This window comes from Quercus suber, unplaced genomic scaffold (assembly GCF_002906115.3).
Source record: "Quercus suber isolate HL8 unplaced genomic scaffold, Cork oak 2.0 scaffold_125, whole genome shotgun sequence".
Lineage (NCBI taxonomy): Eukaryota > Viridiplantae > Streptophyta > Magnoliopsida > Fagales > Fagaceae > Quercus > Quercus suber.
The window spans coordinates 930,104-953,198 of record NW_027069589.1 but is presented as its reverse complement, the minus strand read 5'-3'; the positions used below and the strand labels follow the sequence as shown (position 1 = coordinate 953,198).

General features: G+C 31.4%; 1 protein-coding gene across 1 annotated transcript; it reads right to left on the bottom strand.

Annotated features, from left to right (window-relative positions):
- Positions 1–119: 119 nt before the first annotated feature.
- On the bottom strand, positions 120–9,385 carry LOC112038016 (methyl jasmonate esterase 1-like). The gene is made up of 3 exons (XM_065776002.1): positions 9,029–9,385; positions 1,008–1,139; positions 120–602 (listed from the first exon to the last, which is right to left on the bottom strand). The coding sequence occupies exons 1-3, from the start codon at positions 9,368–9,370 to the stop codon at positions 315–317; spliced, it is 762 nt and encodes a 253-aa protein (XP_065632074.1). The 5' UTR covers positions 9,371–9,385; the 3' UTR covers positions 120–314.
- Between the last annotated feature and the right edge of the window lie 13,710 nt (positions 9,386–23,095).

The following is a 23,095-nucleotide window of genomic DNA, read 5'->3' as shown; positions in this document are numbered from 1 at the left end:
CCACAAAAATAGTTTTATTTGGGCACATAATTACCAGTATTTTTGAGACACATACAACATTGCATTGTGCACACATACACATGATGCATACACATGATGCACGTAAATCCCATTCGATACCTCAGAAGGAATAACAAGAGTTGATTATATGTTATTGCACATTTGTAATAATTTCACTGACATTATGTTTTTTTTAGAAAAATATATTATGGACGATGCTTATTACACACAGTATAATGGATTTTACCCATACATTATATCAGATCCATCGTGAAAAATATAAGTCCTACCCGAAAATGGCATAAATAAGAAATTTAAGAATATTTCTCCACAATCTCTTCGAGACATGAGCACAGCTCCTTCGGTTTAGAAAACATAACCATGTGATCGGAACCAGTTATCACCTTCACTTCATCTGTTGGATTTTTCTCGATCATCCACCTTTGTAAATCCTCATTTATAGCACTGTCTTGGTCACACACAATATAAACTCTACGAACAGACCCATATTTTTCCTTGGTTAGTTCTGGTTCTTTTAACAACAATGCACCATGACCATAAAGACGACAAGGTCTCACCAATGACACAGCAAGCGCCAAATCCTAGTTTAGTTCATCATTGATCATTGTTAAATAAATCTAATATATATATATATATATATAGATGGACACTTCATTTGGGGTGTCATACCCGTGTTGTATCTATATCATACATATGTCGTAACAATGTTATATCTGCTGTATCATGTTATAATTTTTCAAAAATTGCTCATGTCATCACATCATGTCATCACATCATACCTATGTTCGTGTTCATGTTCTTGCATCCAAGATATTAGCTAATTTATTAAGAAATTGAAACTTATACAAGCTTTTAAATTGATGATTGCATGCCCGACTAACTTTTCTGATTTTTTTTTTATTATTATAATGTTTTCTTCCTAATTAACATGTGACAATGTTGAATAACTATGAGGTTAAAGGAAAGTCTCAACTCTAACTTCTTACCTCAGGTGGAGAGAGCTGGTATAACTTGGATGCCATCAAATTGGACCCAAATAGCATTGTGGTTGGTGGGTTGTTGGGCCCTTGATCGAATGTGAATTGTGAGTCCATGGGAAAATCCAACTTCCGAAAGATCTACATATAACCAAAGATATCATTATGCACATTTGGGAACTAGTATGGAATGAGCAATGATCACTGACTCAATGAGAGATTTAGAGAGCCCTTTATTGTCCTAAACTTGAGAGAGGCAGATTGGAATCCATGATCTAAACAAGATCTAATTCACAACAAAATATGTAATAATTTCATTTACCTTTTTAGTTAATCTTTTCATGCTACATTCCTATGATACTATCCCTCATAGGCGTATCCTCATTCCTCCATAAGTGTATCCTTATTCCTCCATAAGGTCACATCACATATCCAAGCTCAACGGTTGGGTTATTAGTTTATAATAAAAAACAATTAAAGTTTATTCTCTATAGTTTCAAGTCCTTTAACATCCCAAATATATATAACTGTTGTTAATTACTAGGCCCCATCCCATAACTTCTATGACTTGATGTGTGGTAAAGAAACCCGGTAACCTCATTGAACCAGCGGTCGACAATGACTTAAGTCCATTGTGAAGCGGAGCACGAAACTAGTATATCTATAAGATAAGATGGAAAATTCACCCCTGCTATTACCTCTTACAATTCAATTATGCTATTACACCAAATTCAAATCCTACAAAATAACTAGCAAAACAAATGAAGGATATATACTAACTACAATAAACTTTAGTGATATTGAAAATAAGAGCACATTTGTTTCGACGCAAAATGTTTTGATTTTTGGTGTTTATTCTGAATGGAAAATTACTAAAGAACCAATCGGTCGATCTTACTACGAACTACTCGTATATCTAGAAAAAATTGATCGAGCAAGAAAGAGAGTCTTCCCAATCACCAATCTCATTGCGAACTAGTCGCAAATCTTTAAAAAAAAATAAAAATAAAAAGATGATTGAAGGGAGGGAGAATCTCCTAACCGCAGATCTCACCACACCATGCAAAGCTTCAACACCATCAAAACGATGTTGTCAAGGCAAGCACCAAATCTCCTTAGGTCTCTATATGTTAAGTCATGGGGTGGTTGGGGGCGGTGGCCATGATGAAGAGTGCGGTGGGGAGGGAGGAGGTCTCCAATTTAAAAGCTTTGGGGTGTAAATTGTTTTACACCATTCTTAGTCATGCCAAACATTATGTTGAACTATGTTGAACTAGTGTAGCCTTAAAATTATCGTATATTTTTTTATGGGTGGTGTAAGGAATGATCCAACATTTGAAACTCTTTTGCATATATGCAATATTTGTGATCACGTTTATATATATCACAATGAATTTACGTATGCAAGTTCTTAACATTAAAAAAATAATAATAATAAAAAAAGAGCATTATGCAAGCCAAATATACATTATTGACAAGTGCATTCTTTTTTTTTTCTTTTTTTCTTTTTTTTCCAAAAATGTGCATTATAATAACTTATAATTGAGAATTAAAAAATTAATAATAAAAAAACTTGTGTTCTTAAGGGCACTCATTGACCACTGTGTATCCTTGGTGCGGTGATCACTCCACAAATATAAATGCTTATGAGGTGTGAGGGGCAAGGACTGGAGTTCAAGTCTCCAGAAGGGAGTTTCACGCACATATACACTTAGATTAAACTAGAGTAGAAATTCTATCTTGTATAAATAAATAAATAAATAAATAAATAAAAGGGCAGTCATTGATAAGAGATCTAGGTTTCCAATTAACTCAACTAATAAAGTCTCTAATGATTGAATTGAGGTTCAATCACTGTCTACACTAAAAAAATGATTAATATCTTAGGTTGATGATAAAGGATTATCATCAGGAGCTAAAGCTATATGTTGAAACTCTCTCTCTCTCTCAAAAAAAAAAAAAAAAAAAACTTCTTTAATAAGAGAAAAAAAAATAGAAAAAAAAAATCACAACTTTTTAATGTTGAGGTGACATATTGTGAGTGTGCAGTAAAAGAGATTTTCATTTTATCCTAAGTTTAGATAGAAGAAGCGGAAGAGATGAACAAAGAGAACACTCAAATATGCTTCAAATTAATATATTATGACTTCTAATCATTTAATAATAATAATAATACATTCTTCTCTCTCTCAAATCTATATATATATATATAGCCAAAGTTCGGAGAAAATTCAATTATATTTTAATTGGATTCTCAATTTTGTGCCACGTGTTCTATTTAATTTTTAATTTTGTGCCAAATGAATTATTGAGTGTAAAAATAGAAGAGTCCAAATCCAATTAGATTCTAAGTTGATTTTCAATTGAAGTCCAATTTTCTGCCACATTTCCATTTATTTATTTATTTTTAATTTTGTGACAAGTGAATTATTTGGTAAAAAAAATAAAGAGTCTAAATCTAATTAAATTCTAAATCATATGTATATATAATATGAGAAACCATTACATATTTTAGAAATGTATGGTTTAAAAAAGTGTAAGTTAATACTATGTATAATTTGAATCTCTTAAAAAAAAAGTATAATTGTGATTTTTTTTAATTGTATCATGCATATGTATAGGGCTACACATTAGTATATATTTAAAACCAAAATTGAGAGAAAATTAATTAGATTCTAAATTAGATTCCAATTGTTGTCTAATTTTGCGCTACATATCCTATAATTTTTTTTTTATAAAATTGTTTTTTTATAAAATTGTTCTAGGTAAGTTAATGTTATGCAAAAGACGAAGAGTCTTATATAAATAAATCATAAAAAACCTAATAAACAAAAAAGAAGAAGAAGAAGAAAAAGTAAACTGATGTGTATATCCAAAACATTTATGTGCATATCTATGACTTAAAAAATGTGTAATTCTTACGCTAAGTTTAATTTGAACTCATATATCATATATATGTGTAATTATAATTGTTTTTAATTGCGTTGTATATATGCACGAGTTATATAACGTATGTTTCCTTTTTGTAATCAATTAAAGTGATGTTAAATCCATCAATTCTTGGGATGTCAAAGCAGAATAATCAAGTACTTATCTAAATTTAAATACTTCCTCAAAAAAAAATCTAAAGTTAAATACAAAAAAAAGTACTTATCTAAATTTGGAAAAAAAAAAAAGTCGTGACATTGATGAATGAGACAATAAAGGAATGCTTGTTGAAAGGAAGAGATAAGAGCGGGTCATGAGTGTGGCTGAGGCCTGAATAAGACTAAAATCTCAATCTCAAAGCCAGTGTCTATCCATTGCATTTTCCTAGGTAACCGAGTACTAGGATAATAAATTATTTTATAATTTTTTTGACACAATTTTGATGTGATAAATTATGAGTGATTAACTATTACTTATACATAGATCAACTATTTTTTTTTTTACCAATTACACTTTGCTACGTCATAATTGTGACAAAAAATTGTAAAAACATTTGTGGTACTAGACTTTTCCAAGCAACTCTTATGAAAAGTGATAGTTGAAGGGTCATGTCATCATCCTTTCAACTAATAATAACGCACTAAAAGTTTTAAGGAAAAAATTAACGGCCTAAGTGTTTCGTTTTAGAAAATATTTTTTAAAATGTTTTATCAAAAAAAAAAAAAAGTTTTTTTCAGTAGGGTTGCCACTTTGTACCAACTCCATGCTCCATGACAGGCTCCATGAACCAGCACAAAATGCCTCTCCTTCTTCTCCATCTCCTCCACCTTGTGTTGTCAGTTGTGTGTGACTATTGACAATTGCTTAATCTTCTATACTTTTTAGAAGAAAAACTAGAAGCCTCAATAATTGGACAACCTAGCTTGGCATTTTTATTTTCTTTTTTTATGAGGAGTAAATTTTATAATGACACTAAGGCATTACTCGCCAGTAGGGATGGATCCAAGACTTGGAATTGGGGGAGACAGAAGTATAAACCGAAAAATAAAAAAATATGAAACCCACAAATACACAAAATTATTGAAAAGAGAACTTGACCTTTTTTTTTTTTTTTAAAAAAAATCTTCCAAATCATTTGAACATTTTCTTTTGAAAAAAAAAAATAATAAATATTGTAGTTGATTTTTTCATAATCTCTACAAATAAAATATAATTTGAACTTATCATCTCATTAAATATTCAATAATCTACAAATCCTTATACACAAACACTCAACAACTAACCAATGAATTTCAAAGTTGAAAATAATCTCAAATTTTAATTTTAATTTTTTTTTTTTAAAGATACTAACAGACAAACACTAAGAGACAAGCATAGTAAAAACAAAATTTAACACTATCAAGGAACAAATACACAGAATAGGACATGGTTGATGTGTTAGTCACTTATGAAACTCACAAATACACAAAATTATTAAAAAGAGAACTTGACTTTTAAAAATAAAAAAAAAAAATCTTCCAAATGGCTCCCAGGTGTCAAAAAAAGAAGCAATTCAGCAAATATGTGGCAGTAAATGAAGTTGAAGAAGCATGCAAATGGACACCTCATAGCGAGGTGTCGTTCAAGAAAAATCAAGTAAACTCAAGGTAGTGGAAATTGACCATGTTTCGAGACTTCTCCATATCAATGCATAATAATTTTTACCATAATTAAATTGGCAAGCTTTTAGAGTTTTCATCCTAGGTCTTAATCCACTATTAACTGTTTTAACCCAAAAAAAAAAATTGAGAAAATGTGAAAAATTTTCCGGAAAATAGCATTTTTAGAATACATCCAAACACATGAAAATATTTTCCACAACAATTTTCATAATTCAACCAAACACTTAAAAATATTTTCCTTTTCCAGAAAATAACATTTCCGGAAAATATGTATTTTCCGGAAAACGTTTTACACGAAACAAATACAGCCTTAAGTTTTAATATAAACAAGAAGAAAAGAAGAAGTTGACCATGTTTCGAGACTTCTCCATATCAATGCATAATAATTTTTACCATAATTAAATTGGCAAGCTTTTAGAGTTTTCATCCTAGGTCTTAATCCACTATTAACTGTTTTAACCCAAAAAAAAAAATCCACTATTAACTTCTTTCTTTTACTTATCATCAACAATTTGCCACTTAGGTAGGTGAGAAATTATTTGTCAAATTATTTGTATTCTTAGACTTATTGGACTTCTCCATCTTTATCCCCCACAGCCTTCATCATATTTAACCATGAAACCAGAGTTACGTTCTCCATATGACCTTTGTCAATTTTGGCAACATAAAGCTTAACTAAGACTCTCATTGTCCGCAAAGAAAAAATGGCAGCTCCCAAAGTACAAAAGCATTTTGTTCTAGTGCATGGGGTATATAATAACATTAATTATCTCCAACTATGTTCATAAATGTTTTGTACCCTTATAGAAAACTTATTATGGTTGAACATTGAAGTTTATCTTTACTCTAATTTTTCACACCACAATATCCTCATTTTCCTATAATTCATTCTGCGCAAAAGAATCGTATGTCACCCATGACCTCACCTGATCTCCATAGCAATTGGCAAACACCAAAAATTAGTCGAAAACGTATATGCTGGTATAGCACTCTCCCAAAATCCTAAGCCCTCTCCTAGGTTTGTATCTTTGAATTGCTTGGTGAGCTCCATGTAGAATCTAAATTCTTAAAAAAATAAGGACGGTAGCAGGATTTTTTTTTTTTTTTTTTCTCTATAGACTCAGTGGCTGGATTTTATAGTGGGGAGATATATGTTTATGTTGGAAAATCAATTATACGAAAATGTGGTGAGAAAATTATAGTAAAAAAAAAGGAAAGTTTATGAATTTTCTATAAGAAGACAAAACATTTAATAAGTTGGCTGGAGGGAGTTAATGACATGACTACTACTTTTTATCTACCATTAAATTTAATAAGAATCAATAGTTTAAAAAATATGTAACTTTTACAAAATTACACAGATTATAATTTAAAATCATCTCATCATATATATGTATAATTATAATTATAATTATATTTAATTGTATTATGTATATTCTCAAGAGTACTTTTACTTTTTGTAATCAATTAAGGCTGTGTTTGTTTCAACGTAAAATATTTTTCGGGTGTAAAATATTTTCAGGTGAAAATATTTTCAAGAAAGGAAAATATTTTCTAGTGTTTAGTTGCATTTTAAAAATTATATTAGAAAACAATTTTTAGTGTTTGGTAATAATCTGAAAATGCTATTTTCCTACAAATTTTTCACACTTTCTCAACCATTTTCTCAGCTTCCAAACAAAGTTTATATAAAAAAATCCACCACCACCCACACATCAACACCTACAGAAAATTCACCACTATCCACACACCAGCACCCACAGAAAATATATCATTATCCACCCAAAACCCACCACCACACAACACAGAAACCACCAAAACGCCACCACCCACACCACCACAACAACAACAACAACAAAAAAATCAAAGATCAAAGAGATCAAAGAGATCGGCGAGAGAGAGATCGGCGAGAGAGTGATCGGCGATCAAGTAGATCGTCGACAATCTAGTAGATTGGCGATGATCTAGGTAAGGGTTTATGAGTGGCGAACCATTGAGAATCCAGCTTCTCGACGGCCCTGATTTCGAAACCGATTCAGTCGAGCAAGAGCGACAATGCGGTGTCGGGGTAGGAGATCTAGATTGTGACGATCAGAGGATCGCCGGGACAGTACACGTCCTTGTCTGGTTGGATTTTGAGAGTGGGAACTCGTTGACGGAACTCGGACTCAGCGGTGGTGGTGTTCGGTGGATTTCGGTTCAAAAGGGAGAGGGAGATCGAGAAAGAGAGAGATCGACGGTGCAATCTCGCCGCTGCGTCTGGGGTTGAGGCGCAATAGCTCACTCTCCCTACTCTCTCTTCTTTCTCTCTCTCTTTCTCTCTTTGCGCGTCTGGTCCTTTTTTCTCTCTCTCTTTCTCTCTTTCCAGAAGTGATTTGAAGGTAAAATAAAAACGGAAATGCTTTTATGCCCGTGAGCCTTATTTTACGGTCAACGCAGAAAACCATTTCAATTTGACCCAATTTCAGTAACTACCAAACACACACTTTTACGGAAAAGCATTTCCGGAAGTGGTTTGAAGCCAAAACAAACGCACCCTAAAGTGATGTTAAATCCATCGATTCTTGGGATGTCAAAGCAAAAAATCAAGTACTTGGCTAAATTTGGAAAAAAAAGGTGAGGGATTAAGTTGAGTTTCTAGGAAAGTTTTGATTCTACCCTATGAGTCATATATAAAGCTAAAGTCAGTTTTTTTTTTTTCAAAACATTTAAAAATATTTTCTTAACCGAAAACACTTGGCAGTTAATTTTTTCCTTAAGACTTTTAGTGCTTTATTATTAATTGAAAGGCCATTATGACCCTTCGACAATCACTTTTCATAAGAGTTGAAAAGTTGAGGAACACAAATTTTTTACAATTTCTTATTACAACTGTAATACAGTAGAGTGTGATTAGTGAAGAAAAATAATTAATTCATATATAAGTAATAATTAATCACTTATAGTTTGACATTGAAATTATGTAAAAAAATTGTAAAATAATTTATGATCCAAAACTAGTCAGTTACCTAAGAAATGCAATGTACACTTGGACAGACATTGGCTTTGAGAGTTTATGCAGGCCTCAGCCTCACAAGTGACTCACTCTTATCTCTTCCATTGAATCAATCATTCCTTTATTGTCTCATTCATCAATGTCACAACANGTGGGCTACAGCTTTGGTGGAGCCTGTATCTCTGTTGCCATGGAAAAGTTCCCTGAGAAAGTTTCTGTTGCAGTATATGCTACAGCCCATATGTTCGGTCCTGACCTCAATTTCTATGCAGTGTATGATGAGGTACTACTCTCTAAGTTACTGCTATTAGATATTATATAAGACAATCTAGCTTGACAATCTTGGATAATAGATGGGTATGGCAATGTCATGAAAATAATGGACTCGAAAAATTCTGTACAGCCTTTTGTTTCTTCTTACTTAACTAATCAAACCTTTTCTCTACAGAAACTTTCTCAGGGAACTTTTCCATGGCAACAGAGATACAGGCTCCACCAAAGCTGTGGCCCACAAGGATAACTCTTTCATCTGCTGGAAGAGATGCCATGAATTCCATCAAAGGCTCAAGGTAATCTGATAGTGATCTGAGCTCACGTGCTTGCTTTGGGTGAATCCCGCTCGCAGCTAAGTCCAAGGCTGTTACTTTATGACCAGCCGATTTCAGTAGGGTTGCCACTTTGTACCAACTCCATGCTCCATGACAGGCTCCATGAACCAGCACAAAATGCCTCTCCTTCTTCTCCATCTCCTCCACCTTGTGTTGCCAGTTGTATGTGACTTTTGACATTTGCTTAATCTTTTATACTTTTTAGAAGAAAAACTAGAAGTCTCAATTATTGGACACGCTAGCTTGGCAATTGTTTTTTTTTTTTTATTTTTTTTTTTTAATGGAGCTTAGACTTGGAATTAGCGGGAGACAGAAGTATAAACCGGAAAAAAAAAATTATGAAACTCACAAATACACAAAATGATTGAAAAGAGAACTTGACTTTTAAAAAAAAAAAAAATCTTTCAAATCATTTGAATCTTTTCTTTTCAAAAAAAAAATTAAATATTATAGTTGATTTTCTCATAATCTCTACAAATAAAATATAATTTGAACTTATCATCGCATTAAATATTCAATAATCTATAAATCATTACACAAACACTCCACAACTAATCAATGAATTTCAAAGTTGAAAATAATCTCAATTTTTTTTAAAGATACTAAAGACAAACACTAAAAGACAAGCATAGTACAAACAAAATTGGGTAAAATATCATTTTCTTCCAAATTGTTATACTTTGCGCTGATCTGCCTTGCCATGCTTTGCTTCCCACTTCGCTTGGCGTACGCAAAATTATATTTGTTGGAGGCATTTCGTAAGCATTTAGTCAATATATCAACCAAATAACCAATAGAACATTAAATCATTTCACAAACCCAAATCACAAAACTAAAGTTCCACCATAATACCATATCCACCACATTTGCATACCTTCTCAACCAAAAAAATAAAGGCAGAAGCAAAAGTAAAATATACACAGAGAACAGAGGAAATGTTTGAGCTGGAAGGAGATTATGGTCATGGATTCGAAGACTCTTTCTCTACTACTGCTTTAGTAAAAATGGTGTCGTAGAAGAAAATTACTTAATCATTTTTTTCTTAGAGCTGGGTTTAGAGCTTTACTTGTTGTCATGGGAATCGATGTGTGGGGTTCACTGTTCACCGGTATTGTGATGATCGGCCAAAACCATCTGTGGATCAGTGATGTGGACTCACCGGCGAGAGTGCTGTTGATGGGAATTTCGCGGTTCGGGTTGGCGGTCGCCGATTGGGGGAGGGGATTTCACAGTTGGACATTGGCACTGGGGGTTCATGTTGATATTTTAATTTTTGCCGTAAAGCTGTAACTGTGATAGTGAGGGCTATTTTTTTCTCAAAGAAATATTTGTTCCGCGTATGCCAATAGTTGTACGCCTAGTGTCCAAACTTTTTAAAATTAAATGGTTTTATTTAAGTCATATAACATGTTAGCGTACCATTAGGCCAAATAGGACATAAATTAACAGGGTGAAAACTATAACAATTTGCAAAGGTTAAGAATGAAAAACAAATTTTTAAAAGTTTAAGTGCGAAAAACAAACTTTTGTAAAAGTTTAAGGACGAAAATGGTTTTCTCAACAAAATTTAACGCTATCAAGTAACAAATCTACAGGGACATGGTTGATGGGTTAGTCACTACTACAGTATTTTTTATAATAAAATATTACTTTAGCTTTATTGAAGTGGGAAAGAGAAAAAGATAGAGCATTAGATGTTATCTGCCCCCACTCTCTCTCTCTCTTCTATTTTCGGTGAGTCAGTGAGTGTAAATTGTGGAGAGATATCTTGAGGAAAATGGATATTTGTTCATAATTTATAAACTACGAAGTAAAATGTCTTTATTTTGAAATTATTTAGCAAAATATTCCTATTTTTAAACTCAATTTTAACAAAAACGAGTTACAGGTGGAATTTCGACATTAGCAATGTCGAGTTCTATGCAAATTTTTTCATTTAAATTTTTTTGAAATTTTAAGTGGAACTTGATACTCGGTATTAGCAATATTGAGTTCCGCTTAAAAATATACATAGAACTCAATTTTGAGGATATCGAGTTTTATATAGAACTTGATTTTGTTAAAATCAAGTTTAAAAAATAGGGAATATTTTCTAAATAGTTTTAAAACAGAGGCATTTTGCTGCATAGTTTGTAAATTAAGGACAAATGCCCATTTTTCCTAAGAATTCTCTCATCTTTGCCTCTCTTTTATTTTCTTCACAACTTAGATAATCAAATCAAGCTAATCAACCAACAAAAGTTTAGTAATTTTTGGCACTAGAGATTTAGATATGAGAGATAAGATATTCCAATCCCAAAAAGAGGATAGATTAGATATAATACCAAACTTGAGAGTGGTGGACTAGTGTTGACACGGTGCTAGTATATTTACTGCTACTGCTGTGTTGTGCTGTGTTGTGTTGTGTAGCATGTGCTGCTATTGCCCAATTAACTAGGCCCAGCTAGGGGTGGCAAAATTTGATGCGACTCGCGAACCCGACACGATTAACCAATTTATAAACAGGTCGAAGGTTGAGGCTAAACGGGTTCAGATCATATTTTGGTTGGCACAGCTGACCCATTTAATAAACAGGTTGTGTTCGTGTTCAACACGTGAACCTGTCTAACCCATTTGACCCGTTTAGCTTATAAATGTATTAACTTTTGTTATTATTGCTTAATTTTTGTTGTAATTATATGTTTATTACTATATTTATGGTAGTAATTGTATTTTAATTTTAGATATATGGGAATTGATAATAGGTTATTCAGGTCAGGTATGACCTATTAATCAAATGGATTATTAAATGGGTCATTTATATGACTTGTTAAATAAACAGGTTAAACGTATCATGTCAGGTCAACCTGTTTAATAAATAGGTCGGGTTAGGGTTAAGGATTATTGACACGTTTACTAAATAGATCGGGTTTGAGTTAACATATATAGCCGAATACTCATGACTCAACACAACACGACCCGACCCGCGAATACGAATTGCCACCCCTAGGCCCAATACCTCCCACTCCTTGCCTCCCAATCCCTGGTCACACTTAGTTTAGGTTTCTTTTTCTTTTTTTCTTTTTTTTTTTCTTTTTTTTGGTGTATGTCTGCTTGGGTATTGTTTGGACTTAAGCTAATTTTTGAGCTGGTTAAATTTATTTTAAATTTTTTCTAATGTTAAAAAAATATATTTACATCAAACAAGTGTTTACATCTTTGCAAAAAAAAGAAAGAAAGTAAGTTTTGACATGTTTAAAAATATACGAGTCAATTTAATAAAAATAAAATATAATTAAATTATGTATGGTATACATTAAATACACTTTAAATTTAATGAGCTAAGTATGAAAAAATTCTTAGGTATTCCCAGAGTATAGTAAAATAGTCCTGCTTCTCTCACATTTATAATAGATCCCATCATGAATTTATTGAGTGGACCCTACCATAAATATGAAGAGAGGGAGCACTATTTTTTGTGTTGTAGGACTGAGAATCCCTAAAAATTACTCTCTATGTATGACATAAGAGTAATTAGAGGGAATAAAAAATCACTAGTCAACTATATAAATGCTATACATGTTTTTAGTAAAAATCTAGGGGGACTATTATTGAAATTTATGTCCAAAATTATATATATATATATATATATATATATACTTTTTATATCAAAAATACAAGAGGGTGGGAGGATTTTTGAAAAGTCAAAAGGGCCATAGTCCCCCTAGTTCCCTCCCTCTGCCCCGCCTCCACTTGTGAGCTCCCAAAGCCAATTTGACATTTAAATTTTTGAACTGCATATTTATTTGATTAAGAGTGGTTAGACACTTGGATTTTCTTGCTAATTCGTTTATTAGAGCACTAGATAAGATAATTTAGTATTTATTAGCACACCAAATAAGCACAAAAAATCCTCTGTTGTCGTTATGGTCCAACTCAAAATTCCATTTTACTATTGGTGCGGGACACAGGCATAGGGGGATTGTTACCGTGACAAAACTGAAGTCTGAGGTTTTGTTTGAGATACTCCGTCTCCCAAGAGTGGAATCAAGAGCTAAAAGTTGAAGAAATTTTGACCAAAGATGAGAGGATTTTTCTTTACTTTTCATTGTTCTGGCCTTGGCTTGTATTTGATTTTGGTTAGAACAAAATGCATATTAATGAATCATTAATAACCCAAACACGTCATTAGCTTAGTAGTAAGGGTTTGAGCCAACATGTCTTAGGGAATGGCTTGAGTTCTACCACTAATAAGATATTGCGGCTCCTTATACCTCACTTGCAAGATGATCACCTAACTCATCAGTAATTGTGGTGTGGGGTCTTAGCTTGAAAGTGGTTAGAGTAGTACTATGATCACCCTCAAGTAGGAAAGTCACACTTGTTGCCTCATCTAACCATTTTTTTTATTGAAAAAAGAAAAAGAAAAAGAAAAAGATTGATTACTAGTTAGGCAAGAGTTTAAAACAAAAACATCAAATTGATTACACCGATTTTGGCAAAGAGCATCAGTTGCTCTATTACTATTCCAAACGCCATGCAATAGCCCTGCATTCGGTCACTACAAACTTGGGTTGTTATAAGTTGGGAAAATTATTTTGAAAAATTCATGTTCTTTATTTTTTATTTATAAAATATAAAATAATTACTAAGTTTCCCCAATTATACTTGTACAAAATATTACAATTTCACTACAAATCTAATGCTCTAATATTCATTATAATAGTTTATTAATTAGTATTTCAAGTACTATTATGAAATATGGCAACATAATTATCAAAAAAAAAAAAAAAAAAGCTAGTTTCATCTTTTATTATTTGAGCAAAATTTAGGTACTATTTCTTTGATGTTGTACCCTAGGATCTTTGATTAAAATTAAATCACATGTTTGCATTGATCAATGAACCATATGATTGAATTTATTGTTCTTAAAATAAAGATAACAAAATTTATATTGAATTATTAAACTTACTGTCTGGTTGAATTTGATTGAAAATTTAAGGTATAACACTAAAATATTGAACCCAATTTTTACCATTACAAATATATTAAATATCTATATTTTCAATTTTTATTTATAATGTATAACACCTAAAATATTGAACCTAATTTTTACCATTACAAATATATTAAATATCAATATTTTCATATTTTTATTTATAATCTTGATTTTCTATCTAANGTATTTATTAGCACACCAAATAAACACCAAAAATCCTCTGTTGTCGTTATGGTCCAACTCAAAATTCCATTTTACTATTGGTGCGGGACACAGGCATAGGGGGATTGTTACCGTGACAAAACTGAAGTCTGAGGTTTTGTTTGAGATACTCCGTCTCCCAAGAGTGGAATCAAGAGCTAAAAGTTGAAGAAATTTTGACCAAAGATGAGAGGATTTTTCTTTACTTTTCATTGTTCTGGCCTTGGCTTGTATTTGATTTTGGTTAGAACAAAATGCATATTAATGAATCATTAATAACCCAAACACGTCATTAGCTTAGTAGTAAGGGTTTGAGCCAACATGTCTTAGGGAATGGCTTGAGTTCTACCACTAATAAGATATTGCGGCTCCTTATACCTCACTTGCAAGATGATCACCTAACTCATCAGTAATTGTGGTGTGGGGTCTTAGCTTGAAAGTGGTTAGAGTAGTACTATGATCACCCTCAAGTAGGAAAGTCACACTTGTTGCCTCATCTAACCATTTTTTTTATTGAAAAAAGAAAAAGAAAAAGAAAAGATTGATTACTAGTTAGGCAAGAGTTTAAAACAAAAACATCAAATTGATTACACCGATTTTGGCAAAGAGCATCAGTTGCTCTATTACTATTCCAAACGCCATGCAATAGCCCTGCATTCGGTCACTACAAACTTGGGTTGTTATAAGTTGGGAAAATTATTTTGAAAAATTCATGTTCTTTATTTTTTATTTATAAAAATATAAAATAATTACTAAGTTTCCCCAATTATACTTGTACAAAATATTACAATTTCACTACAAATCTAATGCTCTAATATTCATTATAATAGTTTATTAATTAGTATTTCAAGTACTATTATGAAATATGGCAACATAATTATCAAAAAAAAAAAAAAAAAAGCTAGTTTCATCTTTTATTATTTGAGCAAAATTTAGGTACTATTTCTTTGATGTTGTACCCTAGGATCTTTGATTAAAATTAAATCACATGTTTGCATTGATCAATGAACCATATGATTGAATTTATTGTTCTTAAAATAAAGATAACAAAATTTATATTGAATTATTAAACTTACTGTCTGGTTGAATTTGATTGAAAATTTAAGGTATAACACTAAAATATTGAACCCAATTTTTACCATTACAAATATATTAAATATCTATATTTTCAATTTTTATTTATAATGTATAACACCTAAAATATTGAACCTAATTTTTACCATTACAAATATATTAAATATCAATATTTTCATATTTTTATTTATAATCTTGATTTTCTATCTATTGAGATTGTTGAATGATTTAATATATATAGAGAAAAGGGTTAAGATATTGTCTATAATCAATCACCAACTAAATCCCTAAAATAAAGAATTTTAGAAACAACTGAAAACAAATATAACGCCAACATCATTAAGCTTAAACTTAAAATAGTTTCTCAAAGAATATTCTAGGGGAAATAACAAAACTGAATGTGTTCTTTCTACCGTATCTCCACAAAATTATATTTACAACTTAATGTGACGACAAAGAACATAAACAGTCAATATTTTGCTGTTATTCATTGATTTTGATATAGATTGGCTTCCAAAGATTTAACATCCCATTTTTACTTTTTTGACAATTTGCTCCTTAATGACATCGCCTCCAAGGAGATGTTTAAAACCTCCATGAAATGTGTGTACAATGTAATGAATGTGAGTGACAATTTTAATAACAACATTGATTGGTGAATCATCACTTTATAATACTTTATAAGTATTATGTACTAAATTTTGTAATATTGTAGGTTGACCTTTTTAAGTAACTCAGTAAGCAAGGACGGCTATTCTTGGACTGGGGAGGCAATGGCCCCACCTAAAATTTTCAAAAAAAAAAAAAAAAAATACCAGTGATATATATATATATGTAATTTTAGCAATTTGCTTCAATAAAATCGCACTTTGCCTCCTCGACAATATTATGATCTTTTTAAAGGGCTATTAAAAAAAACTTATTAGTCTAATATTATATGTTAAATCAAAATTACAAATATTTCATGTATAAGTAATAAATAAATATTTTATTTATATATATATATATATATTGAAAATCCCTCCATTGAATTACATGTTTTATACATTCTTAACATTCATACCAATTTTCATGTCAATCAATTGTTCTTTACCATTCAATCATAAACTCATATTTTATTCATTATTTTAAACTACAGAATCTTGAATTTCAACAATTAATTGATAACATGACTATTGATATTTAATCATCTTGAAATTTTGCAAGCATGAAGAATGCATGAAGATAATGTAATCCAATAGTGAATTTGTTAAAATTCGCATTCAATTAAAAAATATTAAGTGATGTAATATTGTTTAAAAATTACACTAGATGTAACCTGAACCCAACCCACACACACATACACACACACACACATATATATAATAAAATTTGGGCTTAGAAACCATGGTTGTGTCAAGTGGCTACTCTCATTAATTAGTTACTTAATTATATATATTTTTTGTTAGAATATTTTTCCTCAATTAAGGGATGATATTTAACAATAGTTTATTTGGGTAAAAATTTATTATTTAAATTTCAACTAATTTAAATTGTAGCCAAACTAAAAGTATATTATAAAATTTTTTAAACTTTAATCCCACATAACAACCAACGTTTTTCTTTCTAAAAAAACAACAACCCATGTTTTGACTAAGGGATAATATTTAACAATAATTTAAAATAAATTTAAATTCTATTCAAACAAAAAGTTTGATATAAAAAATTTCTAAACTTAAATCCCACACAACCCCACATTTTTTTGTTTTGTTTTTTTTCCTCAAGTTGCATGATTTAACAATATATTATATAATAAAACTCCATAAACTCATATTTTATTCATTATTTTAAACTACAAAAACTTAAATTTAAATAATTGATTGTTGACATGACTATTGATATTTAATCATCTCGAAATTTTGCAAGCATGGAGAATGCAAGAAGATAATGTAATCCAATGGTGAATTTGTTAAAATTTGCATTTAATTAAAAAATATTAAGTAGTGTAACATTGTTTAAAGTTACACCAAGTGTAACTTTAACTCAACCCATAACATCATAGTGCTTCTGTTCCATCACTTGCATTGCATATATATGTACATCGGTACATATATATTGATGTTACTAGGATTTATTTAAACAAGGGGTAGGCGGGGGTGTATATTGGTGCCATAATCTAAAACTTTTCATTAAGATTTTCTATCCCAAACATTGTATAATTGCCATTCAATAGTTTGTAAGATCTGATCTGGATGCCAAAAGTCTAAGTAGTGGGTTAATGAATAAGTAGGCTAATTATTGATGATGTCCTGATTTTAAGATTATAGTAATTTCACCACAATTGAAGAGCAATATATTTTGGCTACTATATTTATGCAGTATTTCCTTCCACAATTTACATTTATGAGAGCATTTTGGTCATTTTTTAGGATTTGGGGGGTATGTTGGTCTTATTTTAGGCATCGAGGGTATTTTGGTCATTTTCTAGGCATTAGGGGTATTTTGGTCATTTTCCTAAGTTCGGAGGTATTTTAGTCATTTTCTACGTTTAAAGGGGTATTTTGGTAAATTTTAGGAAAAGCCTCTTAAAAACCAAAAAAGAGTAAACCCTATTACAACGCTTTTAAAAGCGTTGTAATAGGCTATCCACAGAAGGAAAAGAGTAAACCCTATTACAATGCTTTTAAAAGTGCTGTAATAGGTTTTACATATGGAAAACCCTGTAGCGGTGGTTTTAAAACCGTCGGTATAGGTTGTTTGCAAAACAAAAACAAAAAAAAAAAAAACAAAAAATGAAAATTCAATCCTATAGCGGCGCTTGTGAAATGCCATAATAGGTCCACCTTTACCAGCGGTTTTGAAAGTGCCGACTTTGACCTGCTGTAATAGGTCAACCTATACTGGCAATTTCTAAAAACACTGCTATAGGTTGACCTATTACAGAGGTTTTGAAAAGTGCTGGGAAAAAAACGTTGGTGTAGGATGAGTTTTTTGTAGTATTCTACTTTTGTTGGTCTTGACAAAATAAATTTCCCCTCTATTTTGTTAAAAATGCTTTTAAATTTATCACTGCGAGTTAATCATGATTAACTCATAGTGATAAATTTATTTTAGCTTATTGATCAATATGGTAAAATAAAAATAAAAATACTTGAAAATGGAAGTAAATGAGGTCTACATACAATTACAACTTTGAAAAGGATGGAAAAATTATGCACATTAAACTGCATACACATACTATGTGTATTGCTCTAGTACTAAAAGGAATGCTAGCAATCAGTTGTCCAATTAATGCTTATATGTAAATAAGGTGAGAAAAATTAGTGGTTATAATAAAGAAGGTGAGAGAGAGAAAAAAAAAAAAAAAACCCTTAAATAAGTTTGGCTAATGTGGCAGTTGAGTATTTTTAACCATTAGATCTCATGTAAATCAATGGCCTAAAAAATGTATAACTTTTATTGAGTTACGTGTTGACACCCCATTTTGCAACTCGCATTTAACCTCACATGGAGGGTAAAAGGGTAATTTCGCCTTGAAAATATACATCTTGATTCTGGTCATTAGATCCTTAATTTCATTTCACCAAAATGATCTTGATGTTGTAACGATCAAATCTATTGATCATAAGCCCTAATCGGACCACTAAATTGAAAGTTATCATCAAATCAAGTTTTAATGGCCGAGATGCACTATCACAAATTGGGTTCGACTATATGTGATTATGAATAATTGATTTCAATTAGTCATAATTATAATCAATTTAAGATTAATGATGTGTCAAAATTTAATTGGTTAGGATTACATTTTATAGTAAGGTTGCACACACCTAATTAACTAGATAGTTAAACATTAATTTTTTAATGAGTAATTTGTGCAATTATCTTTTAATTAGGGTAAATTTGGAAGTAATTAAGTCTGAAATAAGAGTAATTGGAGCCTATTAATGTTAATTGAAAACTAATTTGGGACCTATTAATGCTAATTGTGCTGAAATTGTTTTCTAACAAATGACATTTGCTCATGATTTCGTTGATATCTATCATAATATTTTGAATCTGTAAATGATGTTAATTTTTCCAGAAACTAGACATCCGATGCTTCAATTTAAGCATAAGAACGAGACAATTCTGATCAAAATTGAGTAAGGTATGATTTTTCGAATTTGGCTTTACATGCCATTATAGTAGTTACGGAAAAACCGAATTTTACTTGCTCTTTACTACCACCAATCTCTACATTTAATGAATCTGATTTCCCCAAAGGCTAAAAATAAGGTTTAGATTCATAATTCTTTGTCAACCCTCATTAAATAACCTTCCATTTATATTTTCTCCAATTCTTTGTCAACCTTCATTAAATGACCTTCCATTTATATTTTCTCCACCACTATTATATAAACCCCCCTCTCATCCATTCCAAAGCACAACAAAAACCTCATCTCTTCTCCTCTCTTGAGTTCTAGTAAAGTTGAGTAGTCTTGTCCCTGAGACTCAAAGTATTGAGTGAGACTCATTCTCCCTTTCCTAACTCTTCTTTTCCTCCACCCTTAAGATCTCCATCAAGAGTCTCCTCCTTCATCGTATGGATCTTGCATGAGTATAACTCCTTTCCCTAACTAGTTTTTTATGTTACCATTATGAAAATTTAAGATTAAAGCATGACAGTAATTATTTAAATTCTCTTGAATATGTTTGAATGTTCTTAAATGTTCTTATGTATTCTTTACATGTTCTTAGTTGTTCATCACATTTTCATACATAACACTAGTTTTAATCTTAAATCCATATCAAAAATATGAAAAACATATTTGTTTCATAATTCTTTCAAATCCTTGTGAAAATTCAAATAGCGTTGAAAACACTATGAACGTTTTGATCCCCAATTACAAAATATCAATTCAAGTTTATTATCAAACAATTAACGTGCGGAACATGAACATAAGCCAACCACAGAATTGATAAACAATCTAAGCCAATTATAATCACATCCACAACAGAAAATAAAAGGCAAAGATAAAGGAAAAGAGATGCAAACACAAGGACAACACACGATGTGTTATCGAAGAGGAAACCAAAGCCCTCAGCGTAATACCTCTCCGCCACCCTCCAAGTGGTAAATAATCCACTAGAAAATGTAATTGGAATACATGAACAACAATAGACCCTCCAAGCCTAATCTACCCAGGCACCTAAGCCCTCCAAGCTTCTTGCTCTGACGAGGTTGCGTCGAACCTTTTTCTTTTCTAACTTACCAAATTTCACTATAAACCATAGCATCAACCAATAGTTATTGGTCCTTTCCAAACTGCTTCTCTTAACACCAAATGAACCTTCTCACAAATGTGGATATGGTGAGAAAAGGATTTGGTCAAGAATCTCTCAAGGATGTATCAATGGAGAAGAAGAGAGTAAAGGAATTTGAAGAGTCTCTTGGATAAAGATTGTGGATGAGGCAATCTTGTTTTCTCTAGAGTTTCTCTCTCAAAATTCTCTTTGAAAGCTCTCTACATTTCATGGGAATGAAGAGTATTTATACTAGGTTGAGAATGAAATGTTAAACGTCAGTTTTTGCCAAACAAGGCAAGTTGGTGACTTGGCCTCGTGACTTGGCTGAGTCACAAGTTCAAGCCGCGAGATAACGGTCTGGCCAACCTGAGACTTTTATCCTGTAATGCGACAGCTGGCGCGACTTCTGGTGACTTGCAAGCCGCGAGCCACCTGCGAAATCCAGTCGCGAGTCCCTGTTTCTTTGTACAATCTTGATCATTTCTTCACATTCTCTCACTCACTACCTTTACAAGATTCCCACCTAAATACAGGGTTACTAAATGCTAAAATACAAGCAAATTTGGTATGGAATAAAGCCAACAAGATGGTTGATTAAATTCAACCTTACATCTTGAATCTAAGATATCACCATCCACACACATTCACTAAAATTTATTTTTTTAATCCAAATGCAATGCTTAAATTGAATTAGGGTTTATCACATATACACACATTAAATTCAACATGCAAATTGATTGACATATTGGATGATATGATATAAATGTTGGCCACCATAGTCTAAAAAGACCGGTTTCACTGGGCAAGGTGGGTGCCTAACACCTTCCCACCTTGTAACATAACCTCTGAACTTAGATCAAGGGTTAGTAGAGCAAATGTTATTCCATGTAATTTTCGATTTCTAGATTGTAATTAAGAAACAAAGACATATACTTTGTCTTAGATTGTATTTAGGACCAAAGCCATGTAATTTTCTATGATCAATATAAATTCAATTTCAAATTAATAAAATGATGAATTTTTCAATTTTGATTTTCTTATTTATTCCAATAATTAAATAAGTAGCGACTCCATTGTAAAATCCTTAATCTAAAGGGGGAAATATAATCAGTCGAACCTCCATTTTAAAAGGCAATAACACGACTCCACCCATTCATGTGGGTTTAGCCCAACATTCATAAAAAAATGGGGCTGAGGACATGGTCTATCACATTATGCTAGGTATAACTTGAACCCATCTCATATATATATGGGTTAGGTTTAAGTTATAATTGGTGTAACTTTAAGCAATGTTACTCCACTCAATATTTTTTAATTGGATGTGAACTTTACAAATCCACCGTTAAATTACATTATCTTTGTATATTCTCCATGCTTGCCAAATTTCAAGGTGATCAAAAATTAATAGCCATGTCATCAATTAATTGTTTAAATTCAAGTTTTTGTAGTTTAAAATAATACATAAAAAATGAGTTATTGATTGAATAGTAAATAGCATCCAATTGGCATAAATGTTAAGAATATATAAAAACATGTAATTTCAACGGTGGAATTTTTCAAATATGAATTTTATAATAAATTATTAGATAATGTAACTCCAAGCAAAGTTACGTAAGCAATTTTCTAACTCTAGCACTGCTGGTCACAAGTCACATCAAATATGCAGATATTGCCGAGTAAGGAACAAAAACTTTCAAAATTCAAGAATTCATGAATTATGTCCTGTAGTAGTACTAGCGGTGTGGATCGGAGCGTACCTCTTATATAGAATGAGGGTCTCTTGTTTGTTCTTAGAGTCTGTTGAAGTTAACGCCAACAATGGTACTTGCCAGAGAATCGGGTGTTCATACTTATCATAATCAAAATCACTCATCATCTGACTGTGATCTTGAATGGATTCTCATTTTGTAGCTTTAATTACTGTATTTAAACTTTGACATCATTTCAGATAAAGCACAATATGTATGTTATGTTTGTAGACAATTCTATATTTATAATTGTGGATGGTTACACTATCATGCAAGTTGCAAGGTAGTAGTTTAGCTTTTATTTTGATGAAATTGTATAATTTTGTTAAGTGCAAATAAGTATGGTTGGGGATTATGTTCATATGGAGGTAGCCACCTGTTTAAACATGGCTAGGACTAAACAAAATAGATGGTTTTATCAATGTATGCCACATTTTGAAACAACTATTATGAATGGTTAATTAATTTAAATGTGCAGATTTTGAAATTGAGCATTTTTTCACTTGCTTTTGTTGTATGGAACCACAATAATAGTCTCATATGGACCATAGAATTACCCATCATTTTTTAGACAAATACAATATTGCGTTGAGCACACGTATACAAAATGCCAGTAAATCATATTCAATACCTCATAAG